Source organism: Crinia signifera, chromosome 8 (genome assembly GCF_055691185.1).
Source record: "Crinia signifera chromosome 8, ASM5569118v1, whole genome shotgun sequence".
NCBI classification, from domain to species: domain Eukaryota; kingdom Metazoa; phylum Chordata; class Amphibia; order Anura; family Myobatrachidae; genus Crinia; species Crinia signifera.
Genome location: NC_139224.1, coordinates 99,651,744 through 99,667,451, shown reverse-complemented (window position 1 = coordinate 99,667,451; position 15,708 = coordinate 99,651,744). Strand labels below are relative to the sequence as shown.

Here is a 15,708-nt window from a genome sequence, read left to right as displayed (position 1 = left end):
TCTTTGAATGTCATTCCATGGAAAACTCAGTGATGAAGTCTGGCCAGATCTTTGATAAGTTAGTGCAGATCAATGACTGAGGCGCATCTCTGTACTGCAACAGATTAAAGATGTAAATATATAATATTATTTGGTATTGCATAATATTCCTATGTGTGAAGATGCAATGTACAGGTTACATTTATATTAACATTTTAGTACATTTATTTTAATATTTTTTACATTTAAATTTTTTAAATGTTAATGCTCATTATATACAGTAAGTTGCATTTCGATAGCAGTAAAAGGCGTGTTGTTGTTTTTTGTTCTTTGCACAGAAACGGGAGAAATCAGAGCGGGATATCACACACATTCAGTTCACCGTTTGGCCAGATCATGGCGTTCCTGATGACCCCAATTTATTGCTCAAATTGCGTCGAAGAGTTAATGCCTTAAGTAATTTTTTCAGTGGTCCAATAATTGTTCATTGCAGGTATTTATTATCTTCAGTCCTTTAAATTAGCCTCACATCAGCATATAATAGCAAAAATGCAAATACTAGTGATAATTGAAGCCCATTAGGTATACATGTGATATTTCATATCCAGTGCCACAGTATGAGGGCATATGTGATTTTAAAAACCCCTCTAACATACAGTACATAGTGTTCCCGCTAGGCTGTTTTAGCGGGGCGCTGCGCCCTGCCCGATTTTTAAAGTGAAAAATGCGCCCTGCCCCTCTGGCAGCGCCCCGCTAAACCAGCCTGCCTTTGTCCCCGCTGTTTTGACCGGGGAAGCCCGGCGCCGCTGTACATAGCGATGCCCGGCACTTCCCGGCAGTGTACAGCCTTCCGGGTAGCCGGGTCCGCCCCCTGTGCATGACGCCGCCGGCCGCGCCCACCCCTTTGCGTGACGCCGCTGGCTGTGCCCACTCCTCTGCGTGATTCCGGCGGCCGGGCACGCCCCTTTTCGTCACGGGGCGGCCCGGGCACGCCCCTTTTGTACTACACTAGTTAGGTGGTTTTATATTTAATTATGGAGACTGATCTGTGTATAGAATAATATAATGCAATGAACCCATAACCCCCTCCTTCTGAATAATGATATGATTCATACCTGATTGCAAAGCATTTTGTTTCTCAACTGGACAAAACCCTACTGCACTGCAGTAAGGGCAGAGGTATCATGTGCAGAGATAGTTAGATTTGGGTGAGTTATTTTGTTTTTGTGCAGGGCAAATGCTGCCTGCTTCATTCTTACACTACAATTTAGATTTCCGTTTGAACACACCTCACCCAAATCTAACTTTCTCTGCACATGTTGCATCTGCCCCACCTGCAGTGTAGCATGGTCCATTTGAGAAAAAAGGTGTTTGGCGATCGGGTCTGAATTAGACCCTAAACTCGTACAGTATGTTATTTATTACTGACCGCGATTACAGCCCCGCCCTCTTCAGCATTTTGCTGGCCACAAATTGTAATTTTCTATATCATGTTAGCGCCTTTTATACAGTAGCAGAACTATACAATTTGCACCCCTGACAAAAAAGTTAATGCCCCTCCATACATTTATTAGAATGGTTGCCAGGGATTTCATGCTCATTCCCAGGAGTTTCATGCTCTCTAGCGGTGCCAGGAATCCCAGCACTTCCAGGTAACACTGTACGTGCTTTGCTTCCTTAGCAGGCGTTAGAGGTACGGTGGGAGCCTTACCATCTGCCTCCTCCTAGGCAGAGAATGTTTTTGGAGAAGCATTTTAAGCAGATTTCCATGCAAATAGCCAGACTGCATGGGAGCTGCATCACATAGGTGCCGGAACCCCTTAGCCAATGCTTGGACTGTGGGGGCTATTGCTATGCCACTTTTTTACATACAAATGTCCTTATAGTGGTCATACTTCCTTTATGTTTTTGTTGCCAGTGCTGGTGTTGGGCGCACAGGAACTTATATAAGCATTGATGCCATGTTGGAGGGTCTGGAGGCAGAGGGAAGGGTGGATGTCTATGGATATGTGGTTCAGCTGAGACGCCAGCGCTGTCTGATGGTTCAAGTTGAGGTGAGTATAGAAACAAATATCCGTTATCCAAATGGACCAAAAAAACGATTAGGTACATCTGTAACTGGCACTACTGGGGAAATAACATGTAACTGGCACTAAATATATGCAGGAGAATGATTGCTTGGCATTTAATTTCAGTGTCTCAGATTGTACACAAACTTTGTTTCATGTTTTAAAACCTTGTTTCATGTGGTTGATGTGTTTATACAACATAACTGCAAGATACCTCATTGATATATACAAATATTGCAAAATACGGAATAATCCGTTACCAAAAATGCTTCTAGTCTTCAGGAGTTTGGATAAGGGATACTCAACCTGTAATTGCTTTTTCATGCAATCCTTTACATTATGGTATGAAATCTTGTTATCCATATACAGTGGCGTAACTACAAAATTGGCTCCCCCTGCCAAAAAGTTTGTGGCACCTCCCCCCCCCAGCTCTTTGGTTAGACAACAAAGGGAAAATATGTGCCCCTGCAACTCGCCCTTCCTCCTTCACACGGCACCTCTCATACCCTGGTTCAATGAAGGTTCGGAATGCAGCTGCTGACGAGGATCCCGGCTGCTGGTGGTAAAGACATTGCTTTCTGGGGTCTCAGCTGCTGGCAGTGCAGGATGCGGCTGCTGCTCGATCCCGGATGTGGTGATGCAGGAGGCTGCTGCTGCTCGGGTCCCAGCTCCAGCATCTTTAATTCTGGCAGCTGGGACCACGGGCAGCAGCAACCTCCTGCACCCCTGCACTGCACCTTCGCTGCCAGCAACTGGGACCTTGGGCAGCAGCAGCCTCCTAAACCGCTGCACTGCACCTTGACTGCTGGCAGCCGGGATGGCAGACAGCAGCAGCCTCCTGCACCCCTGCACTGCACCTTCCCTGCCAGCAGCTGGGACCGTGGGCAGCAGCAGCATCCTGTACCGATGCATCCACTGCTTGAAGCTACATAACGCCCCACGGTCCTCATTGGCGCTGGCTCCCCCAAGCTACCGTGGGTTCTGAGGCACCATAGTTACGCCACTGTCCAGATATTTAACTGCTACTGTGTATAATTCTAGCTGGGTATTAAAATGCAGCTATACTACTATTTGCATTTATATTGACTCCCCTTGATTCACAGTCCCAATACATCTTTATACACAAGTCCTTGGTGGAATATAATCAGTTTGGTGAGACAGAAGTCAATATGGCTGAGTTACCACTTACACTCAACAACCTTAAAAAGACAGAAACTCCCTCTGAACCATCACAACTGAAGTGTGAGTTCCAGGTAAGATGGGATGAAACCTTTACCATGGAGATAAATACTATATTGTTCCTGATTAGACACTTTCATAAGCAACATGAAATATATAATCTATAACATACTATAATTCGGATTCCCTTTTCTTGTGGTAGTTTATATACTGTATGGTAAGCACATGTTTGTAGCCAAGACAGTGTCGGACAGTTTCCTCATCTGTTGCATCTGCCTTTTACAGCAAATGTCATGTATTATTATTATTTTGTTGATGTTGATCAAATTAAAATTTCTCTTAATCAATGGACTTCCAGGGCTAAAACACACAATTACTAACAGATTAATGTTTATATTCAATTTAAATGTTAGTATATGCATGTTCTAGACCTGGAAGTGCAACACCAATTAAAATCGATACATACAAAAATGATTTTAAACTTCAGGACAATTCCTCACTTACTATACTTGAGGAATGTATCCAATTAAAATAAATATATATATAAATAACCATACAATTACATTTATATTAAGAATTCATGGCAGGGAAATCTACCAATGTTCCCATTAATCTTAAATGATCTTAAAATTAAAGGGTTCAAATTTTTATCAGTGTCCGCCCTTAAATGATGCAGCTTAATGATATCTCACACCATGAATTTGTTCTTACAAACTGCATTTAACACAAGTTTTATATACAGTACAGTTCTGTAGCTTTCATTTTTCTTCAGTTCCAGTTCCAGTGTAGGTAATTAGTACCCCAGGAAATGTGAACCTCTTGTAGGTTGTATATTTTGAAAGTGAAACTGCTTATTGTAATGATAACTCATCTTGTAAAAACATATGTACTTATTAATATTTTTTTTACAGTTTATTGTTAAATAATGTTATCTTAAATAGTTTATAAAAATAACATAATAATAAAATAAAAACTGACATTTTCAGCGATCACCATCATATAAAAACTGGAGACCACAAGGCAGAGGTAACCATCAAGACAATAAAGACAAGAACCGCAACTCCTCAGTTGTTCCATGTAAGTGTCCCAGTATATCTAATTCTCGTATATAGGATATATTACTTTCAATATTTGTTCCCACCTGCACTGAGTAGTTTGATGGGAATGGATGTTCGGTGTAATACTCTTTTTGTATTGGTCTGTCAACTAGTAATCTAATAAGGGATTTTTCATTATTGGAGGCCATAGGACTCTGGGAACCAACGCCACCCATAGTCCGCCACAGGCAAACTAATACCCCTCTCAGACCAAAACCCAGAGTATGACCCGGTATCTAGATCACAGTTCGAAGCCAGGTCAGACCTAGGATAGACCCCATTTGCACAGTTCACTCTGCACACTGCAGTGTTAACTCCTCTGCTGGTGCTTGAAGATGACATCTCCAGGTGCCAATGAGCCTGTTCTCTATGGGGTTTGCATGGGAGCTGTCCTTGCTCGGTGGCACAGCATTATCATAAAGTTGTAGATGCTGCTGCGACAATACAATGGTCATAGAAATGTGAAGAGAAAGGAGAACGTTATGAAGAGATATTTACACTGTCAAATTTAAAAATCATAATGCAAGAAAGCAAAAGTCTTTAAAAAGCACACAAACGGGTTATATAACACAATACAGGAGATTAAAAGGAAAATAAAATAATAGGATATACTGTAGAAAACAAAATAATAACAATAATGCAAGCTTACATTTTTTGGGGCAACAACTATATGATGTTGCATACCGTAAGATAAGGCACAATCCTACTAACATGGCCTATTGTGTAAATAACCACATCAGGAACTTGTTTTTGATTTGAAGGGACTGTGTAATAGGTCAGTTACATACCGTACTGGAGATAGGGAAATCAGCTGCTATAGATGAAAGTAAATCTATCCTAAAGTATTCTTTTCTATTGGGGCCTACACGCGATTTCAGGGCATTTTCTAAGCCATATGGCTCCGTGTGTCAGTGCCATAGCAATGCGGATAACACTGTCCCTGACAGATCGCTCAGCACACATCGCTGTGCTGAGCAATCTTGTGGAGCGAACTAGAAGCCCTTTAGACCAAGAAGAGATAACAATAACATTTAGGCCATTTGTGAGTGAGGATACTTGTTGGGGTTAAATATACATAAAAGAGATTTAAAAAATGAAGACAATTAGGCCTGACTTATTGATATCAATTACATACTGATGTCCTATGTATCTGCTGACTTCTGCTTGTGACCATACTTGTTATATGCTTACATATTTAGGTGAGCAAAGTAGTCATCCTTTAATAATGATAAACATGTGCATGGTGGTCTATATCATCTATGTGTTGCTCTTAGCAATCATATATATATATATATCTATATATATATATATATATATATATATATATATATATATATATATATAGATATATATATATTTATATATAAAACCCATAATCTAATGTACTATGACAAACAAAAACCTATTGTTGAAGGTAACTGGAGGCTTTTTTCCTTGAAATAAATAATGATTTAGACTGTATAAGGGAATTTTGTATATTTAATGTCGAGTTTATTAAAAAACTGTGTTATACATATGGGCGATGGCACACTGACTGTGTAACTAACTATAATAGGCTCTTCTGTGAGACACATTTCTCTTTATATTAATCCAGATGAATTTAACCGAGTTCACGTTAAGGTGGACGATGAACCAGAAAATAACCATGCAGAGGATTCTGAGCACTCTTCTGATGAGGACAGTGAAAGTGAAGATACTATCTACATCAATGCATCATACATAACAGTATGTTCATTTTCACTAATGGAAGCAATGTGTCAAATAATTATGGATATGACTGTGTCATTAAACAAATCTTTATTATTTGTTTCACTAGATCTTAACTGATTACTGATATTTTAGAGTGATTAGTAGAGTGGTGCCAGAGAGATCATCTTTCTATAATGATACGAGTACAGCTACCAATGCAGAAAGTTTATGTATTTATCTTAAAAAAGGTGTCAATCAGATGATACAGTGATAATGAATTTAAAGGAGACTACTAACCTCCATTAATATAAAAATATGCTCTCATGCCTCATTCACTCTACAGACAGTAATTCTACCATGAGGACATGTGGTAAATTCACTAACCATCAGTTTTGGTTTTAAACTGACAGTTAATGACAGACATTGCCATTGCCAGTGATTTTGCAGCTCTGAATGCCATTCATTTTGATCTTTCAATTAAAATGTGATAGCAAATTGAAATAAAAATATGATGGCGAAGCCATTAAAAAAGAAGCAGTGGACAGATCACTGTAATCTATGCAGGCCTCTCCACTATAAATGTCAAAGAGATGGTTACAAATGGGTGTGCTATAGGGGTCCGACAGTCAGGATCCCGACAGTCATTAGCCCGACGTCGGGATCCCGACTGGCCGGACCCAGACAGCATGGTGAGCGCAACTAAGCCCCTTACAGGCTCGCTGGCCTCGCCACGCTGCGGGCTATGTGAGCCACCTATTCTATTCTCCCTCTATGGGGGTAGTGGACCCCAACAAGGGAAAATAGCAGGTGGCCGTCGGGAACCCGGCTGTCAGTGTTTTGACAGGCGGGATCCCGATGTTGGGTGAATGCTTGTCGGGATCCCGACTGTCGGGACCCCGTCCGGCACCCGTTACAAATGTACTGTAAAAGAAACATGCATGAAATCTGTCCACAAACCAAATACCAGCACACTCCCAGAGAGAGCAACCATAAAGTGGTCTACTATGCTGCAATCATACCACTTAAAACTTTTTGAAGTAATCTTTTGGATACAATTACTACAGTATGTAAAATATCCATTTAAGAAGGCATAATCTATTTCCAAACAAATTCAGCCATGATGAAACATAGGCCCTAGCTGTCAGATAAGTGATATGTAATTTATTATTTATCATTTTTGTTCTTTCTTTTCAGGGATACTGGGGTAAAGTGGAAATCATTGCAGCCCAATCACCCCTAAAACACACACTTCCTGAGTTCTGGAAAATGATATTTCAAAAGAAAGTAAAGGCGGTTGTTATGCTGTCTACACCTAAACAGGAGAACAGCGTGAGCATATATATAGATTTACTTTCTACATAACTCTTACAAAATGGATTTTGAAGTATTATAAAGTTGTTGTTTTTAACCTTGTTACAAGTTTTGTGCCATATACTTGCAGGAATGTAGAGACATCCAGTTTTCCAACCACTGCTACAAATGTGATATTATTATTATCATCATCCACTATTTATAAGGCTTCACATAGCACAGCAGCACTCTATAATGAGAAGAAGAGTATAAATAACCGTAATTAACCAATAAAAGCTAAACAAAGTAAAATATGAACATACTAGGTGACCCGTGGGAAAATTTCACATGCAAATAAAATACTATTTATTTTATAGCGAGGTTGGAGGTTTGTAGTAGGAGAAAAGAAGAACCGATTCATTTGTAGCCATTGTTTATTTGTCAAATAACAATGGTGCATAAGGATAATATAAAACAAATTACAAAACATCTTTGGATAAAATATTAGATTAGTGTGTGGAATGTATATTGTATTCGATGGTGCAATCGAGTAGCCGAGCAAACGGATCATCTTAGCCGTGCCGTATCGACGCATCCAAATAAAGAACTCTAGGGCAAAAAGTCAATATTTAAATTTGATTTTTAAACAAACAATACAATGTACAATTCTAAATGAACAATTCTTCAGAAGCGGAGAACTTAATCTTTAAAATGGTACTTAATTTATCAATTTTGGTTAAGTTTGAAGGGAGAAAAAGGGATTGTCACCAAAAATCACCTTCTAAAAATAATATATATGACTGGTAACAAAAACACATGATAACAAAAAAACGGTAGCACAATGACATGATAAACAAGAGACATGATAAAAGGTGACCAGAATTTATAGAAGGAGAAGATGGGATAGGCAAGAAAGGAGAAAGATAAAATGAAAAAATGAGGGGCAGAGACATAAGAGGGCGATGGAGTGAGAGTTAAAGTGTAGGCAAGGTGTGCCATTGTAGGAGCCATTCAGAGATGGACAAGTAAGTGTTAATGAACAGATATGAGTTTAAGGAGCTTTTACAGCATTGGATACTGATGGACAGGACTTGAGAAATTGTTAGATCTAAACAGTTAGTAAGTAAAGGAGGGTGATAGTTTTCACTTGTATTCTATACAGGATAAGGAGAAAGTCTAGATAATGGAAGATGTTGTTGTGGATTATTTTGGTGTACAACAAAACAGAAATAGGATTTTTCTGATTGAAGTGTAAACATAATGTTTTGCATGCTATATGTATGGTAGAAGAATGTTACCAATGCTACCACTGCAAGATGAAAGTTGTATGATGTTCCACTGCTGTCCAGCACTGTGGTACATTACAAATGTTAATAATAATAGAATGCACAAGTTGACAATGCTGTGCAATAGTAAGATTGCATGTACAGTAGCCAGGACCAGACATGATTTGTAATCGCACAGGGTGCTGCTGTCAGTGTCTGCAGCAGTATTCCATGCTGTCTTGCTGTATATTGCCCTACCCAAAATGGCCACGGGTGTGGTTTGACTCCCCGACAGTCGGGATCCCGACAGTCGGGATCCCGACAGTCATTATCCCGACGTCGGGATCCCGACTGCCTGGCCTCAGACAGCGTGGCCAGCGCAACAAAGCCGCTTGCGGGCTCGCTGTGCTCGCCACGCTGCGGGCACGGTGGCGAGCTACGCTCGCCACCTATTCTATTCTCCCTCTATGGGGGTCGTGGACCCCCCACGAGGGAAAATAGCCGCCGGCCGTCCGTCGGTGTTTTAACAGTCGGGATCCCGACGTCGGGTTAATGACTGTCGGGATCCCGACTGTCGGGACCCTGTCCGGCACCCAATGGCCACCACGTTAGAGGAGACAGATGCTTAAGGTCCTACTAGACCTCTAGCATCTCTAAGGAAAATTATATATGCTAGAAGACCAGTAGGACCTCTAGCAAACAGGCAAAGGAGAGAACAGCGGGTACCTGGAAGTGCTGGGACTTCTGAGGAGCCAGGGAGATGCTGCACTGACCACAATGGGAGATGGAATGAGATATGAAACCCCTGACAATGAGTAAGGCATTTAAAAGTAGCCATACTGTGGGTCATTAATGTGTGGGGTTTATTAAGGTGTCCGGGGCAGTACTGTGTGGGGCATAATAAAGTATCAGGGGCAATACTGTGGATATCTTAATATAGTGCAGGGGTCATGTACTGTGTAGGCCATAATATGATGCAAAGGGAATTACTATACATGGCTTAATAGGGTGCAGGGTGCATTGCTGTTTGGGGCATAATATGGTTCAATGGACATTACTATGTATGGCTTAATATGGTGCAGGGGATATTACTGTGTGGTGCAAAATGTGGTGCAAAGGTCATTACAGTGTAGTGCATATTGTTAAAGGGACTGCATGGTATTGTGCATATTGTTTAGGGGCATTACATTGCATGGCCTAATGTGTAATTCCTCCTTCTAGTATGCATTACTAGGAGGAAAAATTACAAAAAAATGTAAGGGGCATGAATCAGGATTTGTTCTCCTTTGGTAGCCAATGTCTAGTGGGTGCAAAGAAGAAAACTGGGATTTAAGATAGTCTTTTCCTTCAAATTATTACTTTCTTTGCCATATTGTAACTGTAATAAGCCACTTTTGTCTGACTCTTGTGGATGATATTTGTGTCTCTACAGGAAGATTCCTGTGCTCCATACTGGAAAGAGAAAAGCCAGACATATGATGATCTTGAGGTGGAGCTCACCAATGAAAGCTCATGTGGCAGCTATACTAAGCGTTGCTTTGAGGTCAGATGTAGCAAGGTATGATAATATGCTTTTCTATTGCATTTCTTATCTCATGACATCTATGATCTGTCCATCAGAGTTTTGGAGTGTTTATCATGTAACTTTGGGTTCTATTTACCAAGCCTTGGAGAGATAAAGCAACAGCTAATAAGCTATCACCTGCCATGCTACAGGCTGTGTTTGAAATATGACAGAAGCTGGTTAGTGGGACTTTATCTCTGTCCACTTTTTCTGAGGCTTAGTAAATAGGCACCAAAAAATGGCATTGATGCTTAGGAGATATGACTGGCAGGCATTATTGTAAGTTTATAGGATCTAGAAGTTTTCCATTTCTATTTACCTGAACATGACTTACATTTACATTTTAAACATTATTATTAGTAATACTCCACATTTCTTCTACGCTTTTAGAGAAAAGATGTAAGAACGGTCACTCAGTTCCATTATGGACATTGGGAGGATGATGTTTCCAGTAAGACCAAAGAGTTGCTGGAGATGATTGAGAAGCTGAGAAAGGACATTCCACCGAAAGCAATGAAAGAACAGAGCAGACATGACAAATCAGTCCCTCTTCTCATTCACTGCAGGTAATACTAGGTCTTGTGCCTGTTCTAGACCAAGGAGCAAAGGTAAATAATTTGTGTCGGCTCCTCCCCATTTTCCTCACACACATGCACACACACACACAACCAGGAAACACAGGCTCACACAAACACTGCTCCATAGCCACAAACACACACATAAAGTACCACACTCTCTGCCCACATAGCTTGACAGGTTCTGCCCCTATAACACCCTCCTATACAGGGCATAATAAGCCCCCCCTTCCTGTAATGGGCAATTGCGTATGGATTGTAGTGTGCTTGTGCAAGCCAAAATAGCAACAGATTTAGTAAAAATATCTTATCACAATCCCCTCATAATTTGACAATCAGGAAGTTGGAGTTTGACCTGCCATTTTCTGGGAGTGTCAGAAAAATGCAGGCGTGCCCAGGCATTTTAAGGGTGGGTCAGTGATGTCAGCGCTCGCCCCGATCAACCTGTTTCTGTCACAGAGTTGTGGAAGGGTCAGACTCATATTTGCACAGACTGGTTAAATCATATAATGGTGAGTGAATTGCGCATATATGTGCAAAAGGACATCAGTTACGATGTTGCCAAAGCGTTAAGACCTTCAAAATACATGCACGAGTATAAAAGAACAGTTTACAGTAAATTGCTAATATCTTTATATGATGCTTTCCCCAGTGATGGATCTCAGCTGACAGGGACATTCTGTGCTCTGTGGAATCTTGTAGAAAGTGCCGATGTTGAAGGAGTCATTGATGTCTTCCAAACTGTGAAACATCTACGTAGACAGCGCTCAGGGATGGTGTCTTCTTTTGTAAGTACTGGGCATGATAAGTACAAACAGTGATTTAGTGGATGGGGAAGACATTATAAGTTACAACATACTTTTAATATGTGAACATTAGGGCGGTCTAAAAATGTTTTTTTTTTTTTTTTAAGTTGTGCTCCTAGCATTGAAAGTTGTTCTGTTTGGATAAAAAAATAGCTTCCACAAATAAATTATTTCTTAAAATGATTTGTGAGCCATCCCAAGCCAATGAAACTGAAAATTTACCATAAAGTAATAAAAAAATTACATATTTTGAAAATTACGAAAAAATATTATTAAAATATTAAAATGTTATTTATTTATTTAAAGTTTCTTATATAGCGCAGCATATTCTGTTGTGCTTTACAGTATGCTGTTTAATGTGCTAAACTTTATTCAAATACTCTGCAGCATACAGTATATACTAATATTACTGTTTAAACTATTAGTGCCGCCGGGGAGTTAAATTATTCTTAGTTTCTCTCAGGCCTTTCTTGCTGCAGTCAGGATAAGCCTTTCCATGCTCAGAAACCACTTGTAACAGGAATTGCAGTTCATCCTCATCGTTGGTTATTTTACAATTCAGTTCTTGAACGAGAGTGACTCCTTGTTCGGCCACATCGTTGGTTACATGCCTCTAATCTTACAGTCATTCCACATTGTCACATTAGTTTCCCAAAATTCTTGTACTCCAAATGCCTTGAAAAGTTTCATTGTGTTTCCATTGGCTAAAACATGAAGCTGCAAATTCTGCCAACTACAATATGTTGATTCATATTTGGTCTGACTATGCGGACTCAGATGGCGAGTCTGTACCCGCCTGCGGAGCGGAAAGCTGGGCTTTCCATTCCTTTATGAAATTGCACTCACCATACAAAAGTATGGGGATGTGATTCCAGCATGGAGCAGGGGTACCACAGGAGAAGTAACACGCTTCTCCATGGTATCCTGCTCCATGAATTGCACAAAGCTGAAAAGCCCTGTTCTCCACAAAATAGGCTTTTTTTCAGCTTCATAATTGGAGCCCTAGGAATGAAAAATAAATAGAGACACTGTATAATGGGCTATAAAAGGAAATTATTTTATTTACAGGATACTTTCAGATTAATGCAAGAAGGATCAGTCTTCAGTGTGTGCAAATGCCCAATTGCACATACTGAAATTATTGATACAGAACTATATAATTGTATAAATATATAACTGAGGTTAGCTACACTATTGAAGGCAAGTTGCCAGAAGCATAGCAATAAGCCATTCGGTAATTTTCCATTCTGTTGTGGGTGGCAGTTGTTCCGTTCATTTGTGTGCGCCACCTGCGTTTGTTGTTGCTTGGGATGACTCAAAATATATATTTTTTAAAAAACTTTTCGTTTTAAACTTATTTTTTAATGATATGTTAAAATTTAGTGGGTAAGAGCACAATATTTTCAAAGTGCGTTTTATTAGACCACCCTAGTGAACATATATTTAACGTACATTAAGCAGGGACTCCTCGTTGCTTGCACAATTTCATATGATTTTACAGTATGCTTTTCTTACAATCTGTTATCTGGTGCTGCAGTTATGAGATAAAATAACTGTAATGAACCGGGTGAGGGATCTCTCTGATTGTTAACATTGTGGAGCCATCATATCAGAGTCCATAGAGCTGATTTCTACTTACAGTATTTATGTTGTACAGACAGTTAGTATTCAAGATTTAGTACAATAAAAAATAGTTTGTGAACAGGTGCGCACAACACACATGCAGCTTATCAACAGTTTAGGGTGACATCCAATAATCACCCAATATAAACATATGGTACAACAAGTGAGAAAACTGGAGAATTAGCGCTTGTGGTGTTCTCAAATAAAAACTCAGTTCATGTGAAAGTAATCACAAAGAGTTAATGTCACCAAATGCAGGTATCCATGAACAAATGGGATAATTCCTGGTAGGGTCCTCAAATAATCAGGTCCTCAATGATGATGTATATTATGAAATGACACAATAAAAGAAATATAGTGCAGACCTTTTTAAACAAATAAATTTAATATAGATGTGCACTTACAATTTCTATGCTTCATATAAGCATGTAGATAAAAGTCGCTCAAGGCAAAGACTGCGGTCCAATGGAAAGTTCAGGGGCACAGCACTCACACCAGGTCCGGATACTGGGAGAAGTAGAAGCCCAAGAATACCAACAGCCAAGTCCGTTTGTAGCGATTTAAACAGTAAGACACGCCATTGGCGTGTCTTACTGTTTAAATCGCTACAAACGGACTTGGCTGTTGGTATTCTTGGGCTTCTACTTCTCCCAGTATCCGGACCTGGTGTGAGTGCTGTGCCCCTGAACTTTCCATTGGACCGCAGTCTTTGCCTTGAGCGACTTTTATCTACATGCTTATATGAAGCATAGAAATTGTAAGTGCACATCTATATTAAATTTATTTGTTTAAAAAGGTCTGCACTATATTTCTTTTATTGTGTCATTTCATAATATACATCATCATTGAGGACCTGATTATTTGAGGACCCTACCAGGAATTATCCCATTTGTTCATGGATACCTGCATTTGGTGACATTAACTCTTTGTGATTACTTTCACATGAACTGAGTTTTTATTTGAGAACACCACAAGCGCTAATTCTCCAGTATTCAAGATTTAGACAAAATAAATGTAAAAGCTATTTGACTAATGCTTACATTCCTCATGGTATATACATGCCACAAGTAAATGCTATATACAAGTGTTTTTTTCGTCCATCTTTAGGAGCAGTATCAATTTCTCTATGACACCCTAGCCAGCACTGTGCCTGCTCAGAACGGTCAGGTGAAGTCATCTATTCATCAAGAAGACAAACTGGAGATACAGAATGAATTGGAGAACAACATTCCAGAAGTAAACAAGGTGGAATCCAGCATACCGACTTCTGGAGAGGACAACTTACCTAAACCTGAGAAAGATGAAGCAGTCCCCAATGGACCCAGTCCTGAAGTAACACTGAGAATAGATGAATGATAAAAACCATAGCTACAATGAAGAGTATAGAGGGAATGTTTTATTCCTGGGGTCTTTTTGGTCAACCAAGAAGCCAGTTCCTTATGTTATACTCTTTGTAAAAGGAAATGTAAAGTGTATATTTTGTGTACATTATTTGCGGTACAAGTCTACAACAATGAATAACATGTTGTGCACACCAGGCGTTGTTAGTCTAAGCCTGGACTAACAGCTGTGTAGCTATGCAAATACCACAGCTTGATGTGTCATAGAGTGTAAGGGTGAGATTTAATAGGATGAGAGATTCAGAAAGTGAGAGATTTGGGAAAAAATCTCCAGTTTTTTTAAAGCGGCAATCATTTACACTGCAAATCCAGTTTGATTTTGCAGTGTAAATGATTGCCGCTTTAAAAAAAACAGAGATTTCTTCCCAAATCTCTCACTTTCTGAATCTCTCATCCTATTAAATCTCACCCATAGTGTTTGTTTACAATGCAGTAGTGTAAAAATACACTTAAGGGTCATTCTAATTGAGTTGGTAAGCTGTGGCCCTGTGACGCTGCTGTGCCAAATACCCGCCCTCCATGCCGCCATATCCCTTCGCAACCATGCAAGGGGATATGTTGCGAAGACGCATCCCCTCGCATGTGTCCACAGCAGGAGAAGTCATTCGATGGTCGCCGACCATCGAATGATTTCCCCCTGACGTTGCAATATTAGTCAGTAGAGACTGACTTATATTTGTGGCCGCCAGGACGAAGACAAGGCTGGGGCGGCTGACGTCATGTGACATCAGCCGTCCACCCCTGGCAGGCATCAGCCTGCACACATATTGAACCTATGGAAATGTCCAGCATTTTCGTGGGGACACCCATGAAACACTAGGCATTCACATGTCCCAGTGCCGCCACCGCTCCCTGCTGCGAATGGCTCGGCGACATTGTAAACCGCTGAGGCAGGATTTGCACATATACAGAAGTGCGCATACTGAGTGAATTCAATAGGGAACTGCAGATCTTATAGCATAATGTGGACGAGCTTTTGCCTTTGGTTATATTTGCCAAGACAAAATCTCAATATTTATGAAAATTGGGTTTAACAAAATTTGCTCTCAGTAGTTTTCTACAGCTTTTGAGCTAGTATATATACATTTTGCCCGTTCTACTGTATATATTTAAAAATGTTATTCCATATTTTAGCTGTAGTTGTAATGTACTGTAAAGGTCCATACACACTG

General features: G+C 40.0%; 1 protein-coding gene across 7 annotated transcripts in view; it reads left to right on the top strand.

Annotated features, from left to right (window-relative positions):
- PTPRC (protein tyrosine phosphatase receptor type C) overlaps nucleotides 1-14,772 on the top strand; it is a 167,789-nt gene extending 153,017 nt beyond the window's left edge. For all 7 annotated transcript variants that reach the window (XM_083156868.1, XM_083156867.1, XM_083156866.1 and 4 more), the window contains 10 exons: nucleotides 318-472; nucleotides 1,898-2,033; nucleotides 3,152-3,301; nucleotides 4,214-4,304; nucleotides 5,919-6,049; nucleotides 7,208-7,342; nucleotides 10,001-10,126; nucleotides 10,523-10,698; nucleotides 11,360-11,495; nucleotides 14,244-14,772. In XM_083156868.1, the coding sequence (XP_083012994.1) occupies nucleotides 318-472; nucleotides 1,898-2,033; nucleotides 3,152-3,301; nucleotides 4,214-4,304; nucleotides 5,919-6,049; nucleotides 7,208-7,342; nucleotides 10,001-10,126; nucleotides 10,523-10,698; nucleotides 11,360-11,495; nucleotides 14,244-14,492 (1,485 nt within the window). In that variant the 3' untranslated portion in view covers nucleotides 14,493-14,772. The remainder of the gene's footprint in view (nucleotides 1-317; nucleotides 473-1,897; nucleotides 2,034-3,151; nucleotides 3,302-4,213; nucleotides 4,305-5,918; nucleotides 6,050-7,207; nucleotides 7,343-10,000; nucleotides 10,127-10,522; nucleotides 10,699-11,359; nucleotides 11,496-14,243) is intronic.
- Nucleotides 14,773-15,708: the final 936 nt, after the last annotated feature.